Consider the following 26,906-nt stretch of genomic DNA (forward strand, 5'->3'; position numbering starts at 1 on the left):
TCACGTAAATAAGTCATTTATTGGGGGATGGTATCAATTTAAAACATTTGTATTGAGAATCTACAATACTGATCTTTCCACAAACATCTATTTTCACTCTTCCGCTAATGTTAAAAAAAGAAAATGTTCTCAGGAATGTGTACAACAAAAAATGAGAAGCGTTTAAGCTTGACCAGTGTACGAACACCACACATTTGTCCAGCTCTGCTGTCTTGGAAGAGGGTACCGTTGCTGTCAGGGATTATAGTCTATTCCATTCCATTACTAATCCAGGTGTCCAGTCAAGCCAGGAACTTCGGCTTGGGTACCCAATGATGCTGCACTGATCTTCCCTGAGCAGCTGTGAAAGGAAAAAAGGTAAGTAATGCAGGCCTGCTGGCCCTTCACATTTTAGAACTGAAGGTGATCAGACTGGGTTAGGGTGATGGCCGCAAGATATGGAGTGACAAAAAGCATCCCTTTATTTCAGAACTTAACACTGAAATCGGAAAGTGATGGGCATCACGCAGCAGCCCCCTTTGTGCATGTGTTTGCTTTTCCTACAGTCTTTCTCCCCAAAGATCTTAAGGGTGCTGGGAACCATATATTCTCTTGTTATACCCACGAATGGAAAAAGAGGCGGCGTAAACAGTGTTGCCATGATTGGGCAGCCTCTTTGAGGAAGGTTTGAGATCAACAAATTTGAGAAACCTTGCCATATGCAGAGTAGCATACTTCATTCAGTGACCAAGAGATGCAAATACTATGGCTCAGAACAAGGCAAGGAAGTTCTTCAACGTGGTCTTAATTTGTATGATAAATGCCAAACGCTGTATCTGGCCTTTCACAGGATTTTAGATGATTTTGGATGGGTCTCTAGAAAATAAACTGCTGGCAGTGGGGACAGAAAAAGAGCAGCACTGCTCAGCTGTATTTCCAGGCCCTTCACAATGATAAGGGCTAGGCAGACAGGTTACATAGCCCATGGCCAACATCCATGGTATCATCAAGCTCAGTTCTACTCCAACTGGCTTCTCAATGAGCAAAGTTCAGGTTAAGGTCTCTTTCCTGGGAATTCTAGCCTAAGGTTCTTCCTGTCCCATAGGAAGCAATCATGAGACGACAACAACATTCTAAATGTTTGGCAGAGGTTTAAAGAGAGCAAAAATCATTGCCACACCCCGCCCTGTGCCAATATGTCACAGACCAACAATTGGAGTTAATTGGTTTTTAACACACTTTTCAGTTTCTTCAAGTTTATTTCCAAAAAAGATATCATGAATCCTACTAATTTTGCCAACAGCGAGAAATAAGAAACCTGGTTTATCCAATGTTGCTGAGATGGCTCAGATTCTATAGTGTTCCATGGGCTGACTCACACAATGCAAAACCATGGTTTGGCCAAGGAGTTCAAGGTGATGTATGTGGCAGATCTCCTCCCCTACCTCATTTCATCACCATCACTTCCTAAGTCAGGCAAAGAGATCACAACTAGCTCAAGGTCATTAAGCGATTTTCATAGCCGAGTGGGAACTTGAATGCAGGTTGTAGTCTAACCCTGTTCTCTACTACCCCACACCACCTCTCAGACAAGAACCAGAGTGATGGTGATCAGAAGAGCAAAACGACTCCCTTTCATTTCTGTGTAAGCACCAGGTTTGCCCAGCCCTCACCTGGAGTTGGCAGAAGACCAGGTCTGCCAGCGAGGAGTGGCCGCTTTGAAGGCAGATGTGGAGAAGGAGACAGGATGATTGGCCTTTTCATAGACTTTGTTAGAAGAGGTGGAGGTTTACCCTTGGGGCCAGCTGCACCTGTTTTGCGGGAAAACCAGCAACAATTTACTTTTATTTAAGTCAGTGTCTTCAGGAAGTATTTAGTATTTAGCAACAGATGACTAGCAATCCTCCAGCTTTATCCAAAGAATTAAATACTAAATTTACACTGTACATGCAACAAGAGATATATAGGCATTACTTATTTAATGGATCCTATGGACCATGTGGGCTTATTTACATAGTTCATTATCCGGGGGGGGGGGGGATGTCTTATCTCCTATCAGCTCTACTCACAGTTAACCACTGGCCACTTCCACCTTTCTGTTCCCTTTCCCTGCTTCACTGTAAGAAAAAAAAATCAGTAAGAATGCCAAGAAATTAATAGATCTACCAACCCGGTGTTGGAAGGAGGGCCCCCAATGGTCTCTCACCCAACAAAGCAGGTTTAGCGGAAGGTACAGCCGACGGGCCTAATGCAGGATTTCGGCCAGGTGTTGGAAGAAGAGGTGGCGGTTTGCTTAGAGTCTGGGGCAGAGCACTAGTGCTTGGCCTGCTACTTGCCGGGTACATGGCTTCTTTGACCACAGCAGCTAAAGCTTCCGTCTCTGCAACAAAGCCTGGTTCAGGAGAATGAAGAGTTAGCAAGTAGCACACACTCAAAGAACATCCAGCTTATTAATAGGAAAGGCTGTTCTGCTGCTCACTATGGGAGGAACATACTCTTTTAGTTGCCTGTTCCATTCGTTAGGCAAGCACATAGCATCTTTTTACAAGGGCTTGAGTTAGATTTACAGAAGTCATGTTTTAAGGAGAAAACTTCTAGATGTAGAATCTGATAATACAGTGGCCGGTGTCTTCCCGCATGTTAAGATAGCACTTTAGTTTTAAATATACATGGAATGGTTTTTGCCACGTGAAATGCGATTGTTACCACAAGTCAAGCAGTGAACAAGGAAAGTGGCTTCTCTTAAGGACAGTTGGAAGGGGTTTCAACCACTGGTCTGGAGATCAGGGCTTGTCCATAGAGTGCTTTCTGTTATCTCCCCATGTGGCGGCAGCTACCTCTCCTGAACTGTGGCTGTGTGAGAAATTTGACTGCTTGCTTGCTTCCCTCCAGAAGCTAAAAATGCATGCCCTCCCACCAATAAGAATGCAAAGGTAAAGTGTGCCGTCGAATCGGTGTCGACTCCTGGCGACCACAGAGCCCTGTAGTTGTCTTGGGTAGAATACAGGAGGGATTGACCATTGCCATCTCCCAAATGTAGCAAGTAGTAATATCTACCCCAGACAACAGGGACCAACTGTATTCCCCTCCACCTACCTCTGTGTGAAAGGGGCTTAACCCCCCATTTTGCATTGTGATCAGAATATGCTTTGAGAGGTGTCTAGGAAAAGATGAGCTGTATGCATGCCCATTGTGCTGAGTACGTAAGAGCACGTGTGTACACAACTGGTCTGTGAATCCATTTTAAACACCACCATACCCTCTGGTAATAACTACTGGAAATACTACCTGGAAACCATTTTATAAAGTGTGTGTAAGAGCACCCTTTGACTACAAAGAAAAGAGGTAAGCTGATTTTATGAAGTGTCTGCATTCGCATATGGAGATTTTATGGATGGGGGTTTAACTTCATTTTGTAATGTTTATATAGAATGTTGGCAGGAGTTGGTTTTGGAATAGTGGGATTTACAGGGATATTCGTGGGGAAGAAGCGGGGAAATCATGAATACCTTCAAGCTTATTTCTCCTGGTCTTCAGGTAGTCACTTATTGAGTTCAATTCTTCCAGATATAAATGTTTTCCCTCACTTAACAGAAAGAGGAGATGTCTAATGCCTAGAGGCACATGGTAACTCTCATAGACCGCCCGTTCTAGGTAGTCATCCGCCAGATCAGCTGCTTTGTGTGAAATCTCTGTGCGTTCCTGTTGCTCGCGCCCACCAAAAATGTTCTTAAACTCTTTAGCTATCAGAGCCAACGCATCCTCCATGGGCATATTACGGTGTACTATGGAGAAGAGAGACACCTTGCGTTTTAAAATGTTACATCAAGACAAGACAAAGAAAAAACCCTGGTTTTGCACCACTCAACTCTGGAATTAAGCCAACTTTAATTTCAACATTTGTATGTTTCAGCTTTTAACTGAATGTTATATGTTCATCATTCAGTACAAGCATGGCCAATGCTATTAAGTGTAATGTGTATGTGTTTTAAGTGCCTGAAAAGTGTGCTCATTTAAAATAGGTTAATTTCATGCTTGGAATAATTTTATAAATAATTCCTGGAGAGGAGAGGAATAGTACTAAGGAATTAGTGGAAGTGGTAATTTAAAAAAAAACCCACCACCCCAGTTTACTTTAGGTCCCTTTTACCCCCTAGATAAAGCGGGAAAATGAAACCTGAAGTTTTAAAGATAAAGAGGGGAAGTGAGGTCCAAATATGTAGATGGAATATACTTTGTTCAGTGTACAAGTGTATGCGTTTTTAACAAAAAAATGCTTTTCTTCAGCACATTCAGTAACATTTTCAAGAATTTTTAATTTCTAGTCAGAAGTATAACCCCAGCTTAAGATCTGTTTTAATGTGTGTGTTGAAAAGATTGAGGTAGTCATTCTGAATGGGGGATGGTTTCTGAATCAAGCTAAACTTACTTTTGATACTCTGATGAAGCATGATTACGGTGCAAGAGGAAAGTGCTACATTGGATGGTTCAACAAGAACGCAAAATGGGGAACCATCATTTTTAACTTCTTGGAGGGCACGTGTGAGACCTGATTCAGATGTAAGGTATATCATTTCCACCACAAGGCCATGATCTTGCAACCGATGGCCTATGGCTGTTGAATATTCCCTTGAAGGAAGAAAAAAAGAAGCAGGTTATTTTACAAATAATAGTTTTTTTAGAAATCTGTGCCAGCTTTCTAGTGGTTGCCATTCGGTAGGTGTTGGGGAGACTCAAGAGTACAAGGCTAATTATATCAGATGAAGTAGCACAGATCGGTTAACAGTATATATTTGGTATTTGAAATGGCAAGAATGACCGAATCTGGTTTTGAGGATTGCAGACTTCAGCTGCAATTCTATACAGACTGGCTTGGGAGTCAAGTGTCACTTGAATTTGGTGGCACTTGCTCACTTCTGAGACGACATGGACAGGATGCACGGATAAGCAGCACCAGTCAATCACTTGTGTCATGAGAGCTTCATAGAGTGCCAGTGTGAGCAAGGGGTTCCCTAACCGTGGTGTACATATAGAAGTTTATATCTCATCTTATAATTAGAAATTGCGTAATTTTAATCCATTTTTAATTCTAACTTCTACATATACACTAGATTATGTGTTAGGGAATATTCTCCCTTGGGTTTGTGCTCCCCGACTGGAAGCATGGATTTGTCCATCATACACAACTTAATGGTGAAGCCTTTACCTGCCTTGAGGAACCTTCAAAGCAAAGCTCTATGATATTCTAAATTAAGGCACACTGAGGATAACCTTGCAGTAATTTCTGCACAAGTCCTATTGCTGTTATGTAGTTGAACTGCACAAGAGCACAGAACAATTCCTGACCAATTCTCATTTCAAGAGAACTCTGAAAAACTGTAGTTAAGGTTTGCACTGGTGGTCACGCTTTTTAGCATCTGTGGACATTTGGTTTCTCAGATAGTTTAAAGAGTGGATCAGTGTACATGTTGGGGGGGGGGAAGGTGATTTTTTTTTAAGTGTATGCACGGACATTTGTTTAGTACCTAATGAGTAATAGGACCACTGACGACAAAAAGTAAACATAATCAAGTTGGTTTTCTGTTCTAGGATTTTACATACATTTTTAAAGCAAAGGGTATTGCATGACACTTTACAAGTCAAATCCATGTTTACCATTATAGACTCATATCAGAGCACCTAGGCTTCTGATTCTTGGTAAATTCATGTTAACTATAGACCTGAACTCTGTTTCAAAGGCTCTCATTTCACCGGGGACAAAAAGGTGTGGGAAAAGCATGTCCAAGCTGATTGAATTAGATGGCATGAAATGGCAGCCATCTAACTTAAGAAGATGATATACTGTGTTGTAGCATATAGTTACAATAGTGCTTTACTCTGTTCTTTGCAACAGTTTTGCAGAAATGCTGGCTGATTCATTTGGGCATGAATAAAAATGTATTCTTGCAATTAATACAGAACTTCCACTGGAGAAGTTAAAACCCTGTGCCCGTGAAGCGAAGCACGAGTTACCTATTTTGCAGATGCTAGGACGCAAGAATGCTTTAAGGACATGCATTAGCGTCACCTGACTCTGAAAAGTATGAATGGAGATGAACATTTTATTACATTTGGACAAGAATTTTAAGTTTAATGTGTATTCCTACAGAATTCTTCCAAGTTTTGAGATTGTAGGGGGTTATACAATGAGAAAGGCGGCCAAGTGGCCACATCTCTGAAGACCTCAGGAACAAGTCCAACAGGAGGTCAAATAACTGACACTCCAGTATATCTAGCTCTAAAGGACTTCCCGAGAATGGGCTGCTAAATGTTAAGAGCACATGGATCAAAAGCACAAGTATATCCAACAACTGCACATGCTACTAGATGTGGAGTTGGAAGAGGTCGTTAATAATATACACTCGCTATATGTTATTTAAGTGGTGTAACATCCAAGGAACCATCTGTGCTTAAACATCATCAAGCATACTCACTATATTCCAGGTGAATAAACTATCCAGTTATGGTGAAACTAGAAAAAGCAGCATCAAACTATGGTGCTTTAATCACGACTGTAAGTGCCTTATAAAATATTGAACACTATGCTGAGAAGTGTAAATAGATTTCAGGATGATGGTTCAAGGGTGAAAATTAAGAAGCTCTGGGCAGCCTATCACCACATAAGACTGAATAGTCAGAGGGGAACAAAAAGGGAAGGCGGCTGGATTGAAATGTTGCAGAACTCCTAAACGTTCATTGCTTAGCAAAGACAGAAGCATGAAGTCTGCCTTGAGCTGATGAGCATCTTTGTACTAAAGTTCAAGAAAAAAAGTTATATTAGTGTAAAACCCGTTAGAATCATTGTGTGTATGAGAAACAGCAAATATTTTGTTTTAGGAAGAGAGAGTGGAAAAAACTATTTAAGTGGTAACATGGGATGTTGCAATATCAAATGCAGAATATACTGTTTGCACTGATGCTCCTAACATTCAAAATCAGCTTACAGACACTGATGATTCAATGGCAAGACCTCACACTGTGAGCAACCAGATCACCAACTTTACCAATATCTATGGTTCTGTATATCTAGATTGCACTTCCTGAGTTGCTTTCATTCAGCAGCTACACAGTTTGGATGATGAACTAAGTTTTCACCTTAAAAAGGTGTTAAAAATGTCAACAAATATTGTTAAAAAAACTAGATACTGACAATTTGTTAAGCAGACATTCCAAGTTATGTACTTCGGGCAATCAAGGAAAGAAGTGACATCAAAAAAGGAAATGTTTATAATAATAAGCAACAGTAAGTGATAATCTCTGAATGTAGGCATTTACAATCAATTAATATGCCAATGAGACAGAGCTTAGTTAATACTGTATACTCCACAGATCCATAAGTGACTGTGGGGTGGGTGTGCTCCAGTTATACGAGTTTTTATACACAAGTGCCCAGCTGGGAAACTGAAAAGGCATCTTAAGTTACCATGACTACATTGAACCATTTAAAAAGAGTACTTCTAAGAATCAAAATGTTACTCTTTTAACACTCCAGAATGTACATAGATTAAGCCCTGCCATTACCACTAGGAGCAAAATCCAAAATCCAAACTACACTGGGTCACTGTAGACCTACGTCTTTAAAGGCAGGTCTAGTTCATTCACATGTAAAGCAAAGGGACAGGGTTGCAATGTAAATGGCCAAAGTGCAGTTTGGATGGGAGGTGCTAAACTCTTCTCCCTACCTTCTTACTCCTCTCTAGAACTCCCTCTAGGATCTCTCTGTGGAAGAGGAAAGGTTCACCACACTCCTCTAACAACCCACCCCTATTTTACATGTGATTGAGGCAGACACAAGCCTTCTGCTATCACACGTAGTCGCTTGATCCTTAGGCTCGCAATGCTACAAAAAGTTACATCCAATTACTTTTGGAAAGACAAGAACTCCAGAACTATTCACTACAATTGCATGCTAAAGAGGAAATTAAACATTAATGTGTTCATTCAAAGCTCAGCTAGAGGGTGTTTTTTTAAAAACAAAACAAAACAGTTTTAACAGTGGACCTACGCTTGATCCTTGCTGATGGAAACAATGACACAGTCTGAAGGTCTGTCTCTGTCGTATTCTCTCTCTATCTGCTGGTAAAACTGCATGTACAGCTTGTCCCGATGAACATCCTTGGTGTAGTCATCATCTAAAATGATATCCAAATACATTGAGAAATTAGTGCTGCTGTTAAAGCATCCATTAATCTTAAATACTCCACTCCCCATATCTACTAATAAAATGGCAAATTTACTGTTAGTGGAAAGGTAAATGTTAACTCCCATATATCTGATTGGGACCTATGGGTGTATTTGAGTGCCTTGCTTGAAAATGGACTTCCAGACCAAGTGTTAGGATTTAGTTACTGAATCTAAGCGCCAATGTTATTTCGGCATATCCTAAAGGGCTAATGAGAGCCATTTTATCACTACAAGTCACCAGAGAAATCTCCTCTTACCTTTCTGAGAATATTGATATCTCTCAAAATTATCTTCAGTCCCTGATGATGGGTGATACTGCTGCCCGAAGAGTTCTTCAAAACTAAACATACAAAATGCAAAAGCAGAACAGGCAGATTCAAATATACTTTCTTCTTGTTTTTAAGAGGGAGTTGGTCCTCTTACTAGAGTACCCTGGAGGAACTCTTAAATATCTGCACAATCATTCTCAGTAAAGAACACTGCTGGTTTTATAAGGCAATGCTGATACTAAACATTGTCAATGATGTGATAAGTTTGGTCATTAGGAGACAAGGGAGTGGTGGGGTGGTATGTGGTTGATTGTGTTGACACAATACATTTGAGGAAGGCACTTAACTTTGAAACTGTAAGAAAGGAGGCATAAAAGTATATGACACAGGTTTTAGGGTGTATGGGAGAGCAAGATGATTTGCGGGACATGTTTTTTTCCTGGGTAGTTCCATTTGTTCTATGTATTTATTACTACTTTAAGAGATGTTATGACATCGCCATTTTCTCTGTAAGACACTTTAGAAGCTTTCTACACTGAAAAGTGGTATGTAAATGAATAAAATCCAGGATGGTTTCAGAGGTCTAGTGTCTACATGAAAAACTGTCAAAAGCCACTCAGCTGCAATAAAGTTGACTTTGGGGAGCAGACAGGGCAAGCCCACCTGCTAGGCAAGCTCAGCAGCTGCCTAGGGCGCCATGTGAGAAGGGTTGCCAACAGTGTGCACACCAGAGTCAGCCAGCCAGCACCAACCAGCCGGGTGATGGAGATCGCCCCCATTGACACAGGAAGCCAGAGCCAGCTGGGTGACCACAGGCACATGCATTGTCAGAGCCAGCCAGCCAGGACGAATTTCAGGGAACACCCCCGAAAGGGGTGGAGGAGCGCCAGAGCCAGGCTTCGCTTGGGACATGTCTGATACTTGGGCCCGTCCTAGAAGCAGAGGTTATTTCAAAATTTGTCTTGAGATGATCAGTTACAGTCAAGCTGTAAAGAACAAATCTCAACTTCCTGTGCAATCCATAGTTATTAGACGTAAACCTTTGAGATGAAGATAGGTTAGAATTCACATATGTATGAGCATGGGGGGGGAACTTTCTAACCTGTTAGCATCTTCATAGTCCTTTGGATATCCATCTGGTGGTGAATAGGAGCTCTTCTGAAAGGGTTTGTAGGGATTTATGCTAGAAAGAGCAAGAAATACAAGTTAATGAGTATTAGAACATCCTTTAGCTGTAATAAAGCTCTTAAATATATATCAATATGAAGGAAACAACAAGTTTCCCCCAGGAAATTCCAAATGTCAATTCATGTAGTGTAGAACGGAGCCATTGATCTAGCAAAACACTGAAAGTGGTCATGAAGCACAGCAATTTCAGCTCCGCTATGCGTTAGCAAAACTGGCTGAAGAGTCCTTCATTCTCTTCCTCCACAATCCTGGTTCAGGCAAGTTCTTGGAAGAGTACATCAGACAAAGGGCACATAACTTGGAGAGGAGAGCTGGTCTTGTGGTAGCAAGCATGACTTGTCCCCATAGCTCAGCAGGGTCTGCCCTGGTTACATATGAATGGGAGACTACATGTGAGCACTGTAAGATATTCCCTTAAGGGATGGGGCCTCACTGGGAAGAGCACCTGCAAGCTTGCATGTGGGAGGTTCCAAATTCCTTCCCTGGCAGCATCGCCAAAATAGGGCTGAGAGAAATTCCTGCCTGCAAACTTGGAGAAGCCACTGCCAGTCTGTGCAGACAATACTGAGCTAGAAACACCAGTGGTCTGACTTGGTATAAAGGCAGCTGCCTACACCCAACAATATCACTTCCTCAGGGGTATAGCAGGGAATGGGCCCTGGGACAAAAAGTGAAGATGGGTCCCTTCCCCCAACTACTTCTTAGTAGAGGCAGGAAATGGAGAGTCAAGAGCAAGCTGTTGCTTCTTTCCTTCAGAGGCTCAGAGACATCCTCCAACCCATTCAATTATAGTCACACCTCTGCTCAGATATGAAGTGTTGCATTAGATAGCACAAGGCCCTTTAAGAGTTGCTAAATCTCAACATATTCATAATTAAAATAATCTGAACTTGCCAAGGACAATTTAGGTTATTCTGACAGCCCCAAAGGTGTCACTGTTAGTAAACCAAGATGTTCATCTACAAAAACCTTGCTCAAAATTAGTTGCTCCTCAATTTCAGCGATGCCAAAAGACGACATTAAATATATGAGTCCCACCATACTAGATGCTACATGACCACACAAATGTTGGAGAAGAATGATTCTCACACACAAAGGTTCTGAACTTTGGACTTTGAAAAGTAAAACTTATTCATTGGGTTAACTTGTATCAACGTGCAACGGAAAACACTTTGGGTGTTCTGCTCAGGGTGGAAAAGTAAACTCTTTAATTTTTAACAGAACAGAAAAGAACAGGACAGAACTTTATTACAGTCATAGACCAATATACAAAGAAATACAAACAATGCATCATGTAAATAAAATAAAAAGAGAGAAGAGAGAAATGTATAAATTACTTATGAAATGCATTGCTAAAAATCAGATTGAGTTTTGCAGATTATAAAACAAAACCTGGCCACTATATTAATAATTTTTTCATCTGGGTTAAGTAATAAAAACTTCAAATAAAAACCATCAGAGTGTCAGACAAGTAGACAATAAGGGGGAGATTAGTCTCAAGTGGGCTTCCTTAAAAGAATCATAGTCTAAAACTGAATATGTACTGGTCTCCACTACAAGGGCATAAAAGAGCACCCTTATATATGAGAGTGGGTAGAAATGGTATTTAAGAATTTAAACACATCAATTGTGGAGGAGTACTTACTCCAGAAGTCGTGGAATCCATCCTGCTCTATGCCTGAACCCAAAATGAAACAAATAAATGTTACTTATGTAAAAGATATTCTGCAAGCAGCAGTCATTACATCCATGTTATAGCAAAAGGTACACATTTTTCTCCAAAAATAAAGACTTTACTCAACCACAAAAATTATTTAAGACATGATAAACTGAAAAGATAGACATAAAGCTGTTATGTGTAAAGAAAAATGGCAATCGAGCAGAAATATGATATTGCCTGTATTAGTCTGAAACATAAAAGCAGTGTGTACAAACTCATCCATATGTCTAGCTTTAAATTTTTGAGCAGTGACATGTTACTCAGAAATACAGTTTAAATATTGAGTCAAGGTTTGTCTCAAAAGGTGGCACATAATATGCTCTCTGAAAATACCACTTTTCAGAGATCATGAGTATATTATCTGTATCAGCTCTTGAGACAAATCTTGACTCAGCGGTATTTCCTGAAAAACTATTTTCAGAGAGCATACTACATGCAACATGTAAAATAGCTATACTACATAATGCAGGTCTATGGAAGACCTTAAGGGACTACAAAAAGTTCTGACTTAATCTAGCTAATACATGCTAAATACCAAAGAAATCCTTAGAGCAAATTTCTTCACAATGGGGTCACTGAAAAACCCACCCACCAACAAATTATTTAAGCACAGGAGCAAAGCAACTTCAGAAATGTTTCAAGATAATGAACTGAAAGGGTAATGCATAAGAATCCCATTATTCTGGAAATAGCAGATGTTCTAAGCGCACCGTAAGAGGGATATCTACAGTAACTCAGAGTTTCAGTAGCTTAAACCAGCAAGTCTGGTTAGAAAGTTATGTTGCATAAAAGGAAGAAAAGAGGTTGGGAATAGAGACAATTAAGGACATCACAGGCTGCTAATCATGCCAAAGAAATATTACTAGATACACTCAAAATACAAAGTAGCAGTTTTAAGGCACAGAAGCCAAGACATAGGCAAGAAAGGAACTACTACTACTACTACTACTACTTCTTCTTCCAGATGAGTCTTATTACTAGGCAATCCAGTTAATCTACACATTTTTTGTGTAAGTTCCTAGGTTTAAAGTCCGTACAGGTGTGGGTGGAAAAGCCCATCTAAAGAACAGGCTGACAGATGTACAGTCTGGAAAGATCTGCCAAATACCAGAGGCAGCATAAGGAGGATAGATGCTGGGTCTTGCTTCATTTGCTGTAACTATTCTCAAGAACAAATAAAAACTAATTCAATTCCACTGATGAGTCTGTTTTAACTTTGAACATTAGAAGCAGTATGCTTAATCCTTCAGGGATATCTAAACCAGAGGCCCCTCTAGCTACACAAATAAGCAGCCTTAGATCCTCGGGAGCCATGAAGGGTCCATGTTCAGTATACTGTCCAGCATGGTAGTACACTAAATATAGCATCTAACATCAATCTCTCACTGTAAGTAAAGGTGCTCTTAAATTGTCCTTGTAGTTGCAGAAGTGCCCCACTGGACCAGACATTCACTTGACACGTGCTAGCTGGAATACTAACCAAGATGCAGTCATTACCTAGAACACTACCAAGGAATATGTTGCAGTGACAACAGCCATCTGACAGTGACCCAGCAAAAGGAAGTTAATTTTCTGGATAAGGGTTATGTATGTATGTATTTAATTTATTTATTATATTTGTACACTGCCTCAAACGCCCACCCCCAGGCAGTTTAAATCATAAAACAAATTAAAACAGGAATGAAAACCTTAAGACAATTTAAAATTATGCATATATAAAAATATGCTTAAGGATTTTACTTGTGAAGATCTCTCTTTGTAACCTACCACCAACACAGCAGCTGCTAGCAAGTGATTGAGAAAGCTATTCTTAGCACCTTAAAAAAAGGTTACTATTACTTTTCTTCAGTAAATAAAATACTTCAAGTGCTTTACCTCTGCAACAAGAACTTGTTTCATGCTTTCAAAGCCCTGGATGTTTCTCACTAAAGCGGGGAGGGGGTGTCACTTTTAAAAGCTTCCCTTGCTGAAGTTTGCCACTGACTCATTCTGCTCAATGTCAAGAGACGGGTGCAGCTGAAGATGACCTAACAATCTTTGGTGGTCGCTTATCACCTAAATGGGGAACTGGTCGCCTGTGTTTACTGGCTGCAATTAAACTAGTGTCACGGTGCCCTCACTACTTTGCATTTCCATTCTGTTGGATGGAAACATCTGCTTTGTTGTGCTGCTACTCACCACTCGACTGAGACAGACATCCTATTCTGAGATACAAACTAGACATTTGAGGCAACCGTGTGGACATGCTTGCCCTGTTTACTTGTACCGCAGGGGTGGAGGCCTAATTTTTAATACTAATAGTGCAAAAGAGAGAAGAGTGAAATCCACCTGTGCATTTCTCTGGTTTTAACCTGTCTTTCCTCAGCCCAGCTCCTATACTGGAAGTGAACTAGGCAGAGAGAAAAATGCTTAAAGCAGCTGAGCACAGAGGGGTAAGCCAGAGGAGTCGGGCAAGTTTTGCTCCCTTCTCTCACACATTCCTTAGAGTATAAAAGGCAGACCCCATCCCCACCTCCTCTTTATAGGCAAAGGGGGCACATACAGTACTTGTTTAACCAACATGCAGCTGCCCCAAAATCTAGTTTGGTCCTAAGAGGTCATCAGAAAAGTTACTGCTGGTTCTTATTAATACTGCCAGGAAAGAAATTCATAGCAACAACAGAAAGATAAGTTTTTCAATCATTTTCACTGCTGCTCAAAAACTGCCAGATGCTCCCACCTTTCTAACCATCAAGCAACTTGCACTAGCAGTGAAATGTTTGCATGTTAAGAAACGTGCAGGTTTTACAGTCCCTGATCAAACTTAAGTATTTTGTTAATATATTGGCAACAGGAAGTTGCATTAAATGAACTCTTTGTCTGGTTCTGCAAGATATTTTGTGTACATATGGACCCTTCGTAGTCTCAGTTCCAATATGCACCTATGTGCACTTACATTTTGCAAACACTAAGATTAGGTTGTTTTGCTGCTAACATTTCAAATAAATCCTATGATAGCTTTTGGGTTGATAATACCCTCTTGGCATAAACAAATGAGAAATTAATACAATGACAGGAGGGGGGAAAGCAGAATAATGTACATTAACAAACAGACTCCAACTTCTAGAAGGTTTATACTTGCGATGACAGTTATGCACACAATTATCAGTGACATCAATCGAATTATCCCCCGCATTATTAAATGCAAACTACCTTCCTCCTATTTAAATGAGTGCTATCAAACGAAGTGCATTGGGTTGTGTTTTTTTTTTAAATGAAATGGCCATTATGTTAGAAATACAAAATTAAGAGCATTCCATTAACTCTTTAAAGTGGAAGTATTTGGGAAACAATATGAGCCAGCTTCCAGGATTATGAAAATTCTATCTAATCTGTAGAAAACAATGATAATAAAATTTTGTTTTTACCTTTGTTCTGCAACAGGTGTTTGTGCTTGATCTGTAGTTACTTTGATCCACGAGGACATTTTAATTTCTAAAGGAAAAAACCCTATTATTTTCTCTGAAGTAAAATGAGAAAAATATTCCCCAAATAAAGTTAATACTACCTTCACGTTGATAAACCTCAATTAACCCCCTGTTAAGTCAGAAGAAAAATCACAGCATTACTGAAAGAAAACAAAAGCAACTTGTTCAACCACCCTTTAGAAATATCCGTTTTCTTACCTGAAACTGAACAGTTCATTAGTTACATGCATGCTTTCACTCACAGTTTCTTCCCATTACACTGACTACAAAAATAAGTGTCAACAGAGTGGATAGGCTAGATTTACTTTCTATTCGAATTTCTTTTGGGGGACACTCTCCAGATGTTTTTGGTTCAAATGCAAAGGAAAGTATCCCTCACACCCTTGGGTCATATGGTTTAGATGTCAGATTTATTTCTGCATTCTCCTGCAATGTGAAACTTGCACGATTTCTACCTTTCTGGCACCAACTAACTTCCTTTCTCTGCACAGCCCACAGTGGGATATTCTGGGGGCAGGAGCTAGATCCCACCTTAAGTGAGTAATAGTGGGCTTAATTCTCTTGTCTGATCACTCATACAACTTTACAAAATATATATCCAATAGGGACAGACACCAATGGTTTTCGTCACAACTGGGTAGAACACTTACTCTCTCATGGGGATTTCAGCATAGCAAGTGCAACTGATAATTACAGGCTGCCAGTTCAATGTGATTATCTACATGGGGGGTGAGACTATGCAAATATGGACTTAGATGGCAAGGTACTGCGAGAGAAAAGGGGAAAGAGAAAAGGGGAAACAACATGTAATGCAAATCATGTCCGATATTTTAAAAATACCAAGAAAAAGCAGCGTGAACGTAAAATAAAGTGAAAATGGATGGAGAAGAAAGTCTGCTAGCCCTAAGTTCATCATCATCTCCACAACTTAATAACCCTACCTTCAAGCAGGACCAACAGGAGATTTCACACCATCACAAACCACATCTCCACTAAACCATATTCCTTAACACCTTCTTTCAGTGACCTCCTGTAATCCCAGTTTCTCTATCATCCCAAAAGCCAATGGTGTCTGCTTTTAGAGAAGAGTTTAAGTTGCTTTCTAGTGGGTATTTTTATGACCCAATTCACCCTCTCTCAATTTGCTGTTATTCTACTGCTGCTCTATAATATGCAATTGTTTGACCCGTCTAATATAGGTATTCTTATATTTACTATGAGCTGCTGGGTATATTTACTGTATGCCTAATTAGTTTTATTTGTTGTTGACTTGTTCTGTTTGTTTTTGTTTTTCCTGTTATTGATACACGGAGTGTATTTTTCCACTTTGTACAATGCCTTAAAGCACATTCATGTGAAAGTGTTATTAAGGATACTATAGAAAGGAGACACATATTATAGAAATGAGATCATCATAAATACATTTTAGGTTTCTTCATTGAGTCTTTTTTTACTGGGCATTTTTTTTTACAAGCAAAGTCATTTCAGTGGTGGGAGGAAAGGAAAGGTTCTTAAAGCCTACATTTAAATATGACAGGGAAGAGTTAGAACTGCAAAGCTTTTTTAAAAAAATCCACTTATCATAGTGTCAAGTACCAGTAAGAATACACTAGAGGAGGGGGGAAGTTCATATCCACACTCAGTTCTGAAGCTCCTTGGGTGACATCGGGCCAGTTACTTTCTCACTTCACAAGGTTGGTGTGAAAATAAAATGTAGGAAAAACCAAAAATGCCCCCCAAAAACCAAAAATGTCATGTATGCCTTCCCTAGTTCCTTGAAACAAGGATGGGATTTAAAGTGTCATCAATAAAAGGGAGTGCTCTGGGAGACTTCAGGCCAGTCACACACTCTCAGCTTACCGTGAAACACAGGGTTGTTTTGAAAATGAGAAGTGAGGAAATTAAGAGGCAGGTATGCCCCCACAAGCTCCTTGAGAGAAGGGCTGGGGAGAAATGCCATAAATTTGTGAAGCCCATTAGGAGACTCTGGCCAAATCACCTTACCTACCTCACAGGGTTGTTGTGAGATTTAAAAGGAGGTGGGGGCAGGGCAAGAGAGAGAAACAGACAATCAAGTTCCCTGAAAAGAGATAATTGATCGATGATGATGATGATGAAGAATATCCAAGTCATTTGCTGGCCAATGACCGAATAAACTTATCTATCTCCAAGTCACATGAAATACACATACACAGATCACCTCCAGCCTCCAAGGCAAGATAATCCCAGTTGCAAGGGGAGCGGGCCTTGCGCTAACAAGCCTGACTTGCTCCCTTACCTAAGCAGGATCCACCCTGGTTGCATCTGAATGGGAGGCTTGAAGTGCAAGCCCTGGAAGAGATTCCCCTCAGGGGATGGAGCCACTCTGGGAAGAGCAGAAGGTTCCAAGTCCCCTCCCTGGCAGCATCTCCCAGACAGGGCTGAGATTGACTCCTGCCTGCAACCTTGGAGAAGCCGCTGCCAGTCTGTGAAGACAATACTGAGCTAGATAGTCCAGGGGCCTGACTCCGTATACGGCAGCAGCTTCCCATGTCCCTACGAGAGGGGGGCCTGCCCTCACCTATAGCGCCTGTGGGCTCCCCAGAGGCAGCTGGTGGGCCACTGTGGGGGAAGAGGAGGCTGGACCAGATGGGCCCTCTGGGGCCCGATCCAACAGGACTGCCTGCACCGAGAGCAGAGACAGACACACACACACACCCCAACCTCGTTTCACAGACGCGTCTAGGGTACTCACAAAGACGGCAGACACACCGTTCCTGCTAAGGAAACGTTTGAAGCCGGGCGGGGGGGAACTGGGATGGGGGGAGAAAAGATGGCTGCCCCGCCCGCTCCTCCCTGGACCAGCGGCTGCCAGCGACGGCCCCTCCAACCCCTCCCCGGGTAGGGCCCTCCACAGCAAGGGCCGCCCCCCCTCTTAGCAAGCCCCCCCCAGCCCAGCCCAGCCCTCCCCTTCTCCTCCAGCTCCACTCACTCGTTCGGGGGGCTCCAAGAAGCGCCCTCCGCATCAACAACGGCGGCGGCTTCTTCCCCTTCCTCGCCGTTCCTCCAACTCCCCTCCCCTCTTGAGGCGGCTACGACAAGAGAGAGGGCACAACAGCGGAGGCGGCGGCAGCAGCGGCGGCGGCGAAAAATAAAAGCAACACGCTCCCGCCCATTCCCGACTCCGCCTCTTCCGCGAGCGGCCCGAAAAGGCGTCCATGTAGTCGCGGCTCGGGCGGCCGACGGCCCGGCCTCCCTGGACAGCGCCCCCGCCCCCGGGGCCTACCTGGTTGCCACGGCAACGGCGCGGCCTCGCCCTCCCCAGCGAGCCACACAAGGTGATGGTTGTCAGGGCGAAAGGACTAGGAGGAGATAGAAGCATGAATCTCATCCTGGGCTTCTTGGGGGAAAGGTGAAATAAAACTCTCTCATCACATCAGGACGAATCATCTTCAGAAGCAAATAAATCCGAGTGGTTAATTAATTAATTAATTAATTAATTAATTAACATATTTGTATACCGCCCAAAACGCAAGTCTCCGGTCAGTTTACGGACAAAACCATACAAACAAGTAAAAAGGTTAAAACATTGCACGAGTTTTAGAATTTAAAACGTTAAAACTATTTAAAACCATCAAACTGTTAAAACTGGATCTAATTAAAAGCCTGGGTGAAGAAAGGTTCAGGAGCTAGTGTGGTGTAGTGGTTAGAGTGCTGGACTAGGACCGGGGAGACCCAGGTTCAAATCCCCATTCAGCCATGAGACCTGCTGGGTGACTCTGGGCCAGTCACTGCTCTCTCAGCCTAGCCTACTTCACAGGGTTGTTGTGAAAGAGAAACTCAAGTATGTAGTACACCGCTCTGGGCTCCTTGGAGGAAGAGCGGGCTATAAAATGTGAATAATAATAATAATAATCATAATAATGTGTCTTGACTGCCTTTATAAAAGTTGTAAGAGATGGGAAGGCTCTTATTTCAGCAGGGAGCATGGGAACAGAGGAGAAGGCCAGTCCCCAAGTAGCCACCAGATGAGCTGGTGGCAACTGCAGATGAACCTCTCCTGATTATCTTAATGGGCAGTGTGGCTAATAGTGAAAAAGACATTCTCTGCCTTAAATATCCAGAGGCTAAGCTGTTTACGGCTTTATAGGATATAACCAAGACCTTGTATTTTGCCCGGAAACTTATCGGCAGCCAGTGTAGATCTTTTAAAATAGGAGTGATATGGTCTCTCCTAGATGACCTAGAGAGACCAACCTGGCTGCCGCATTCTGGACCAACTACAGTTTCCGGACAATATACAAAGGCAGCCCCACATAGGGTGCATTGCCGTAATCAAGTCTGGAGGTGACCAGCAGATGTACTACTATTCTGAGGTCATTTATCTCAAGAAACAGATGCATCTGGCGTATCAACGGAAGCTGATATGCCTGTGGCTTCTGGCCACTGCTTCAACCTGGGACACCGGGGAGAGGTTTGGATCCAGAAGCACCCCCAGACTGTGTACCTGTTCCTTCTGGGGAAGTGTGACCCCATCCAGAACAGGCAGATCAAAATCATCCCCTGAGTCCGACCCCACACAATAAGTACAATAAATGCACTATGTGAATAGTTCTACTCTGTTATACTTATTGCAATTCTCAGATCCTTTTATTTGTTCCCCAACCGTAAATCCGTCATTTGGCTGAAAATATTTTAAATGCATCAATACTTATTTCTGGTTATGCAATCATTTTTCATATGTTACTCTCCTGTGTTTGATTGAATGATATATTATTGTATGTTGTCTGCGTTACTATAATCTTATCTTCTCCTTGGAAAAATCAGATTTGCTTAAGAAAGTTTATATTTATTTATTTTAAAACGCAGACTACAAGTTTTTTTAAAAAAACCAAATCCGACTTAACAGCAGCTCTGCAAACATGAAACCGCTCGCACACCTTGGCAACGAACCTCCGTCACGCATGCGCACGCTCTCGCCTTCTTCCCTTAACCTCTCCTTTTCGGCTTCTTGCCCATCCTTGAGCATGTCCAATGGAGACGAAGCTTGTTCAAGAGCGGGCTAGCGTGAGGGGTAGCCTGTCCAATGGGAAGAGGCCATGGTTTTGTTGTTATGCAGGAAGTTGGGGGGCGACGTCGGTGGAAAGGAGGAGGAACAGCAAAGGCTTGGCTATGTACTTGGGGACGCCCGTAGCTGGTTGAGAGTTGTGACTCCCTCCCCTCTCGAGATGAACTCCCTGGAGCAGGCGGAAGGTAATTGGGGGTCTCAGGCCTAGGAGGTCGGGAACTGGGGAGACTTTCCTCCCTTCCCCATGTAAATGTCTGTTAAATAGGCTGGGTTGCAAGAATCTGGAACTGCCCACTGGCTCTTTCAGGTGTAAATGTTCTCCTCGGTGAGGTTGGGTTGCCAACTTTCCCACTGGCTGTGCCTTTATCAGCAGACATTGACAGGCGGCAGTGTTTGTTTTTCAACAATTCCTCCAAAGCTTTAAGTATCCGCCACCCCACCCCGCCGGAAATCGGGTTAAAAGCACAAAAGCGGACCTGATGGGCTGCTTTTGTTTGTTTTCTGGTCACTTAACAACTTCTCTTCGCCCACCCATAGAAAAGAGCTCCGTCGGATCCACTGTTTCCTCTAACAGGGATTTCCAGATTTTGTTAACTACAACTCCCAGCATCCCCAGCTGCAATGGTCTTTGGCTGGGGATTATGGGAATTGTAGTCAACAACATCTGGGGAAATCCCTGTTAGAGGGAACACTGGTTGGATCAGACTAAAAGTCCATTTACGTCCAGTATGCTATTTCCTGCAGAGGCCAGCCAGGTTTATGGGAAGCCTGCAAGCTGGAATTAAAAGGAACAGCCTAACGTTTTCTACTGATGCTAGTGCCCAGCACCTTTGGCAGGCAATCCCATATTATCCAGTTTCTTACTATAAATCGGAGGAAATGAGTGGGTATTGCCATTTCAAGAGGTTTACAGCATGGTGTTGTGGGAAGAAGTCACTGAGCAACAATACTTGGATTCAACTCCTGTCATTTTCACCCATTTTGTTGTAAATGCAGTTCATTGTATCGTGAAGCCTAATTAGATTGCTTCCTCATCACCCACCTCTCTTTCAGATCTCAAGGCTTTTGAGAGAAGGCTTACAGAATACATAGCCTGTTTGCAACCAGCTACAGGACGTTGGAGAAGTAAGTCAGACTCGCCTAGAAAACCTGGGATTTGTGTATTAATGTTTGCATCAAATTATACATATATTTTAAGGCTTGAATTTTAAAGTCTAATGTTTTGGGGTGTTTTTTTAAATAAGCATTGTTCAGTTACTTTGATGTATTGTGTACTATGAATTCATGCACCTTTTACCGTACTATGAATTGATGAGATTTTATCACGTCTCTTATGAGTCACTCAGACCTTCTGATTTCTCTGTATGGTATTATTGTTCATTTCTATACTTCCATCCATATGCATGGCATTTCTCAAAAAATTAAAGGACAGGTCCCTGTTTTGAGGGTGTACAGTCTAGACATTGACACAAGGAGACAGTAGAGGAGGGGAAGAGAAATGAAGGCATGAATAATCAGGGGAAAAATATGTAATTGTTTCAGTTACATATCCTTATACTTAGTACCCACATATGTTGTGTGGATATGTTTTTTTTAACACTTTCATTTCCCAACAGTAATTCTTATAGTGGTATCAGTCTGTACAGCAACTGGTGCCTGGAACTGGCTAATAGATCCAGAAACACAGAAGGTGGGTAAAAATTTTAATGCTGGATTCTCAGTTATGTTCTTACTGATTTTATTTTAAGATCCATGTTTCTAGCCCCTCTGGTTGGATAGAAAAATGTGAAAATAGCTGGACTGTACAAGGTGGAGGATAGTAGAGATATTTGCCTCATTGCACTTGTTCATAGCTTCTTGGTGCTTTGGTCCTTGCCTTCTAGTCCTTTTAACGGTTTCCATTATGTCTCTTGAAGGCCTTTTTCTTCCATGAAGAAAAATACTCCAACCGTTAACAAAACTAAACCCCCAAATATGCAAATTCAAGACATTTAGATGCTGTTTTATGAGTATGTATGAAAACTAATTTGAAGATATCATTCTGCCTGCAAGTGTGATAGTTAAGGCAAGAGATGGAATAGAATTTGCAACATTTCCAGCTTTGCATAGAATGGAGGATAATTTCACAATAACAAATGCATAGCACTCCATCTCCTTTATTTCTCTCCAGCTCTCCTTTGCTATGAGATTTTTAAAATCAGATTAGCTTCAGTAAGGAGAAGCAGAGTTGTGAATAAAAGCACCAGAAATGGACCACAGTGATATTTTTGTCATTATCTACTAAGCTTTGTGGTATAAACAAAGACTGAAGTGTTTTAACTTCAAGATTGTCTCACTGAAACAATGGTATGCATATGGTTCTTTCCTAGGTATCCTTTTTCACATCTTTATGGAACCATCCATTCTTCACAATTAGCTGTATTACTCTGATAGGCTTATTTTTTGCTGGAATACATAAAAGAGTGGTGGCGCCCTCAATGTATCCTTTTCAAAGTGTCTTCTAGGTGAAAAAGAAATAACTGGCCATTGCTGTATGATGTGCTTATTAAACTATGTCCACACATTGCAGAAGAGCTTTTAACTCTTGTTCTCCTGGCAAAAAGGGAGGGAGCATGGAAGGGGGGGGATTATGTTCTTGGTACCAAGGGAGGGAGCATGGGATCAGACTCCTGCATGCTTTCTGTGTGACAGCGTTATCCAAGCAATCTCATCTTCATTCCTTCCCAGGGTGGCACCTGCCACTTCAAAGTAGATGATACTGTCCTCCCTAGGAAAAAAACTCTTGATGGTACTTGTTTCCAACATATAGCTAGAAGTCTAAAATGAATAAGAGAGTGGCCTTGCTGGTAATCTGCTTTGGTGTGGTGGGGCTCTTACCCCATCACTCTTCAATTCTTCCCCATTGTGGTTCTTTCTGTAAACCTGGCTGCTGACAAGGGCATGGGGCATCTGGACAAACAGATGGGAATGTAATTGCTGGAGTGTGGAATAGTTATCCTAAACAACCTCCTCCAGAAGTACCTAACACAGTTAAGTCATTGGTTCATTGGTTAAGTCTTACTTTGCTTAGTCTGGCCTTTGAGCCCTGTATGTTTCTTTGACATATTCCGTACAGAATAGCGGCCCGATGTCGAACGGTCTTGGCTGAATACAACATGTCTTGTGATGATGTAAGTGACTCTGATTTCACGAGCTGTGAGTTTAGGGGCTGGGAACAAAACTAGAATGTGGGACAAGACAGTTCTTCTTGTCTTATAATGGGTTCTCAAACTTGGGTTCCCCAGATATTGTTGAGTACAACTCCCATCATCCCTAGTTTTCGGCATTGTGGCTTGGAATGATGGACAACAGTTGGAGACCCATGTTGGATAACCCTTCTCATGCAGATATAACTTAGAATCCCCTTTCTTTATCTTTTAAGAGACAGTGACACTGCTCATGAATCACATTCCCAGTCCTGTAGGGCATTGTTTATTGTGTTGGGAATGCACCATGTACTCCCTCTCCCCCTGGGAATGTGACATCTGGAAATGTGCCATCTGAACTGGGCCAGTGTCTTGCAACCCCAACTGTCTTTGTGTGTGTCATTTCACAATATATATACTTGATTTTTTTTCCATTGGCACAGGTGGAGTTGGAATGATTCATTCTGGGTGTAAAGGAAAATTTCTCGATTTCTGCTCTGAATAATTATTCCTCTGTAGAAAATAACATTGTTCCTGTAATGTTAGCAGATTCTCCTGAATGGCCCTGTTAGTCTACAATAAGCAAAAGCTCTTATACAATTATTAAGGAATGGAAAAGCAGTGGGGCAGATCTAATACCAGCTGAGATCTAGAAGTGCTATCTACCTTGGTGAGCACAAATTTTGGCAAAACTATTTTTGTTTGTTTGTTTAGTAATCTCAGCTGGGAAATTGTAATTTCCTATATAATAGAGAGCAAGTTAAATCTAATAAAAAAATGGCTTAAATACAAAGTGAGTGGAAGAGAAAATGTATTGGTGCTGTTGCATGAATTCTTGCATAAGCAAGAGTTCATTTTAAAAATCTCATACAACAGCTTGTATGAACAGAACAACTCTGTATTCGAGGTCACAGTCAGAAAAGGCCTTTCCATGAGTGAAAGAGAATTTCTGCTAGAGGAAGGAACCTTTGGATCTGACGCATTCTGGATAAACTGTGTCCAGATTCCTGCTTGTTAAACTAAGTGATAAAAACTACAGGAACCGCTGTGAAATAAAATTATGTGCTGTTTCCTCCACAGACTGGAAAGCTCATATTAAAGCCTCGGCTTCACGTCCAATGACCTGTTACCTTCCTTCAGTTCTGTCTGCTATCCTGGAAACTTTCAAGAAAAGACTTTTCTTGAAGATAATGAGGCCAAATAGGACTGCATGGTGTTAAGTTGTGTACAGAGTGTCTTAACGGTTGACAGATGATGCATTCAACATCTGGTATATTTATTCAGACTCTCCTTGCCTTTTCTTTGGTTTTCTGTGCTTTCAGTTTCAGTTTCTTCCCTAGCAGTATTAATGTCTATCTTTTGGGGTTTCATCTTCAGGATCAGCACTGACCAGGTGCTTCCTTCATGCAGAAAAAGAACCAAAAAATGCTTGTTTTTATACTGTAAACTCCTGTAAATAGAAAGCAAATGCCAATATTAAGAAGGAAAAGCAAAAGGATACACATGGTATGGATTTGTTCTTAGAAACCAGTATTTGAAGAGAGACTTAAATTTGCCATTCACACAGATTTTTACCAATACACTTATTCATTCAAGCAGCTGTTGTTTTCTTTCCCCCAAAATCTGTGTAAAAACCGTTTCCCCCTTTTTGCATATGTTAATTTAACTTTTGGCCCATAAGATACAGTACTTCAAGTTCCTGCATGAGTTATAGTTTGATATTTTCAGCAATGTTACTAGGTGTATTTTTTAAAAATATTTTAAACTTGTTAAGTATGCTAGTGTATAAGAACGATGTATTGGATCTGAAATTTACACTGATAGTCTTGCCATGAAATGAGTATTGCTTTACTTCAGATTCAAATTACTTGATGACTTAGGGAAAAAGTGCCACAAATTTAACAATTCTAGGCTGGATTCAGACAGTTGTTTTTAGTTTCACTTTGGCCCAGGGCAGAAGTAATCTGACTGATTTGCCTAACCATGGTTAGGCAGTTGAGAGTGGCCTGCTACCCCACATGCTTGTTCCCACCCCTTCCTTTCAGATTTGGCGCCAACTATAAATTGGATTAGTGAAAATACCAGTGCAAACTAACCATAATTAGCAGCAAGCTACAGTTTGTAAAATGTGCTCCTAAACGTGGTTGCAAACCATGGCTTGCTGCAACCGTGGTTGGTGAAGAGGTCAGCATCAGCACAGCACTAACCATAGCTAGCTCCAAAACTGAAAGGGAAGTAGGACTGTGTGAGCTTGAAGAGGTCTCCCAGTTGCCTAACAGTGGTTAGATGATCAGATGACATTTGCATTGGGCCTGTAAGGCTCTTCCACTGCTGCCCCCATGACACAGAACTTGGTCATTTGAAGGATTTTTAAGACTTGGCAAGTCTTAAAAATCACAGTAGGTATGGAGTCAAATCCATGATCCTTTAGTGACCAGCTCCCACATGGAGCCTGCCTCACTATGGGGTGGCTGAAAGCAATCAATTTGTTCAGAGACAAACACAACCATCTGAATCTATTTTTATTACATAAGTGTTAAAAACAGAAGTTGTGGCTGCTACACACACACAGTATGACTTTTGAAACAGTAGCAAAGAGCAATTTAGTTTTTTAACCCTCCTTGTGCCTTTTTTAAAAATCCCCATCTCAAGCTATTTTAAGAGTGTATAAAACTGGAAGAGCACAATGCATCTGAATGCATAGGAATAGCAGACTCCAAGTAGAACTTGGTAGCAAGGTTACCTCTTGTATCTGAAACCAAAAGGACACACACGCTACTGTTCAGTTTGGTCACAGCAATAAAAATCTGTGCTCTCAAAGTTTTTGTACGACCTCCTTACTCCACCTCTTGTTCTTAAACTGCTGTAAATTTTGTAGTAAATGTGTATAAAAAATAAACACTTTATTTATAATCCTATGTTTGGCCTTCTTTAAAAAAAAACAAAAAAACCCTGCAAGTTGGATGTGAAATTATTGGAACCGAATGCCCCTAAAACTTCAAGTTGTCAACGTCATAAATTTCAAACTTCATATGCATAGAGTAGTTTGGCTTCTGAAGTTTAGTACACTCAGAACATGCATGGAATCACATGCAAAATTCACGCTCCTGCTGAATTTGAGCTAATTCCCAGAATAATAGTTCTAGCAGTTGACAGCAGCAAATACCCAGGGTCTGAGGTCCCTTTAGAGAGAGCCTACTTAATTGGATAGAATTTTAACCAAACATAGTTGTAAAGATTTTCCATTAATACATGGCTCACCTGAAATCATTGAGAATTATTGGGTGTTCTAGTCCTGAAGAAGCCTAAAGAGAATTTAGTATATTTTGAAGAGAAAAGCAGCTTATTTTAAAAATCAAACTTTCTCCTTTAAAAAAACCCATGTTAATTTTTAAAATAGAGACCACTGCTCCCATAAGCAGCCGCCTAAACCTCAAGGTTGGCGATGGAAGTTCTGCCCTCTGGTCTGCTGATAAATTGTGTTGCCATTTACCAGAGACAGGGGCTCTTTAGTGGTAGTGCCATACCTCTGTAAGCCTGATTTTTATGCTGCTCTTACTCCATCTTTGCTGCAAGATTTAATGGTATTTTATTTTAATCTGTTTGCATATTCTGCAAGCCGTTTGGGGATTTTTATTTGAAAAGCGGGGTGTACATTTGGAGAACACAAATGCCTACATAGATAAATGAAATTGCAGGCTAGTATCCGTTCAAGATGACACTCATTACCTAAAAGCATCTGCATTATTTGTCCAGATCAGGCTATGTTCTGCTCCTGTCAGATATATTTACAACATTTTACAGTTTTGCTTTTACTCCTATCTCTGT

General features: G+C 41.3%; 2 protein-coding genes across 9 annotated transcripts; one reads left to right on the plus strand and one right to left on the minus strand.

The window, feature by feature from the left end:
- Positions 1-18,159, minus strand: LOC128334336 (nuclear receptor coactivator 5-like). 3 transcript variants are annotated; one of them, XM_053271032.1, is made up of 12 exons: positions 18,112-18,159; positions 14,787-14,853; positions 11,305-11,337; positions 9,574-9,654; positions 8,460-8,542; positions 8,024-8,150; positions 4,409-4,608; positions 3,489-3,764; positions 2,186-2,371; positions 2,049-2,096; positions 1,653-1,790; positions 1-340 (listed from the first exon to the last, which is right to left on the minus strand). In XM_053271032.1, exons 2-12 carry the CDS (start codon positions 14,843-14,845, stop codon positions 282-284), a joined length of 1,290 nt encoding a protein of 429 aa, XP_053127007.1. In that variant the 5' UTR covers positions 14,846-14,853; positions 18,112-18,159; the 3' UTR covers positions 1-281. The 3 variants fall into 3 exon arrangements, with proteins under 3 accessions (XP_053127007.1, XP_053127004.1, XP_053127006.1); XM_053271029.1 differs by lacking the exon at positions 18,112-18,159 and adding an exon at positions 17,818-18,084; XM_053271031.1 differs by lacking the exons at positions 2,049-2,096; positions 18,112-18,159 and adding an exon at positions 17,818-18,084 and having other exon boundaries at positions 2,150-2,371.
- Positions 18,027-25,991, plus strand: CNEP1R1 (CTD nuclear envelope phosphatase 1 regulatory subunit 1). 6 transcript variants are annotated; one of them, XR_008311258.1, is made up of 8 exons: positions 18,126-18,237; positions 19,945-20,078; positions 20,947-21,018; positions 21,510-21,583; positions 22,263-22,372; positions 23,009-23,063; positions 23,625-23,748; positions 24,159-25,991. XR_008311258.1 is itself a non-coding variant. In XM_053271035.1 (7 exons), the coding sequence occupies exons 2-7, from the start codon at positions 19,925-19,927 to the stop codon at positions 24,198-24,200; spliced, it is 507 nt and encodes a 168-aa protein (XP_053127010.1). In that variant the 5' UTR covers positions 18,027-18,163; positions 19,695-19,924; the 3' UTR covers positions 24,201-25,991. The 6 variants fall into 6 exon arrangements, 4 of the variants coding, with proteins under 4 accessions (XP_053127010.1, XP_053127008.1, XP_053127009.1 ...); XR_008311259.1 differs by having other exon boundaries at positions 23,628-23,748; XM_053271035.1 differs by lacking the exon at positions 23,625-23,748 and having other exon boundaries at positions 18,027-18,163; positions 19,695-20,078.
- Positions 25,992-26,906: the final 915 nt, after the last annotated feature.

Source organism: Hemicordylus capensis, chromosome 9, assembly GCF_027244095.1.
Source record: "Hemicordylus capensis ecotype Gifberg chromosome 9, rHemCap1.1.pri, whole genome shotgun sequence".
NCBI classification, from domain to species: domain Eukaryota; kingdom Metazoa; phylum Chordata; class Lepidosauria; order Squamata; family Cordylidae; genus Hemicordylus; species Hemicordylus capensis.

Coding starts and splice junctions, on each gene's coding strand:
- LOC128334336 (XM_053271029.1), bottom strand. CDS start 17,851: ATGCGGAGGGCGCTTCTTGGAGCCCCCCGAACGA. Junction 8,151..8,459: donor ATATCAATATTCTCAGAAAG/GTAAGAGGAGAT, acceptor ATATCATTTTAG/ATGATGACTACACCAAGGAT. Junction 3,765..4,408: donor GCTTCATCAGAGTATCAAAA/GTAAGTTTAGCT, acceptor TCTTCTCCATAG/TACACCGTAATATGCCCATG.
- CNEP1R1 (XM_053271033.1), top strand. CDS start 18,167: ATGGTTGTCAGGGCGAAAGGACTAGGAGGAGATAGAAGCATGAATCTC. Junction 21,584..22,262: donor TAGATCCAGAAACACAGAAG/GTGGGTAAAAAT, acceptor GTTCTTTCCTAG/GTATCCTTTTTCACATCTTT. Junction 23,064..24,158: donor ACAACATGTCTTGTGATGAT/GTAAGTGACTCT, acceptor TTTCCTCCACAG/ACTGGAAAGCTCATATTAAA.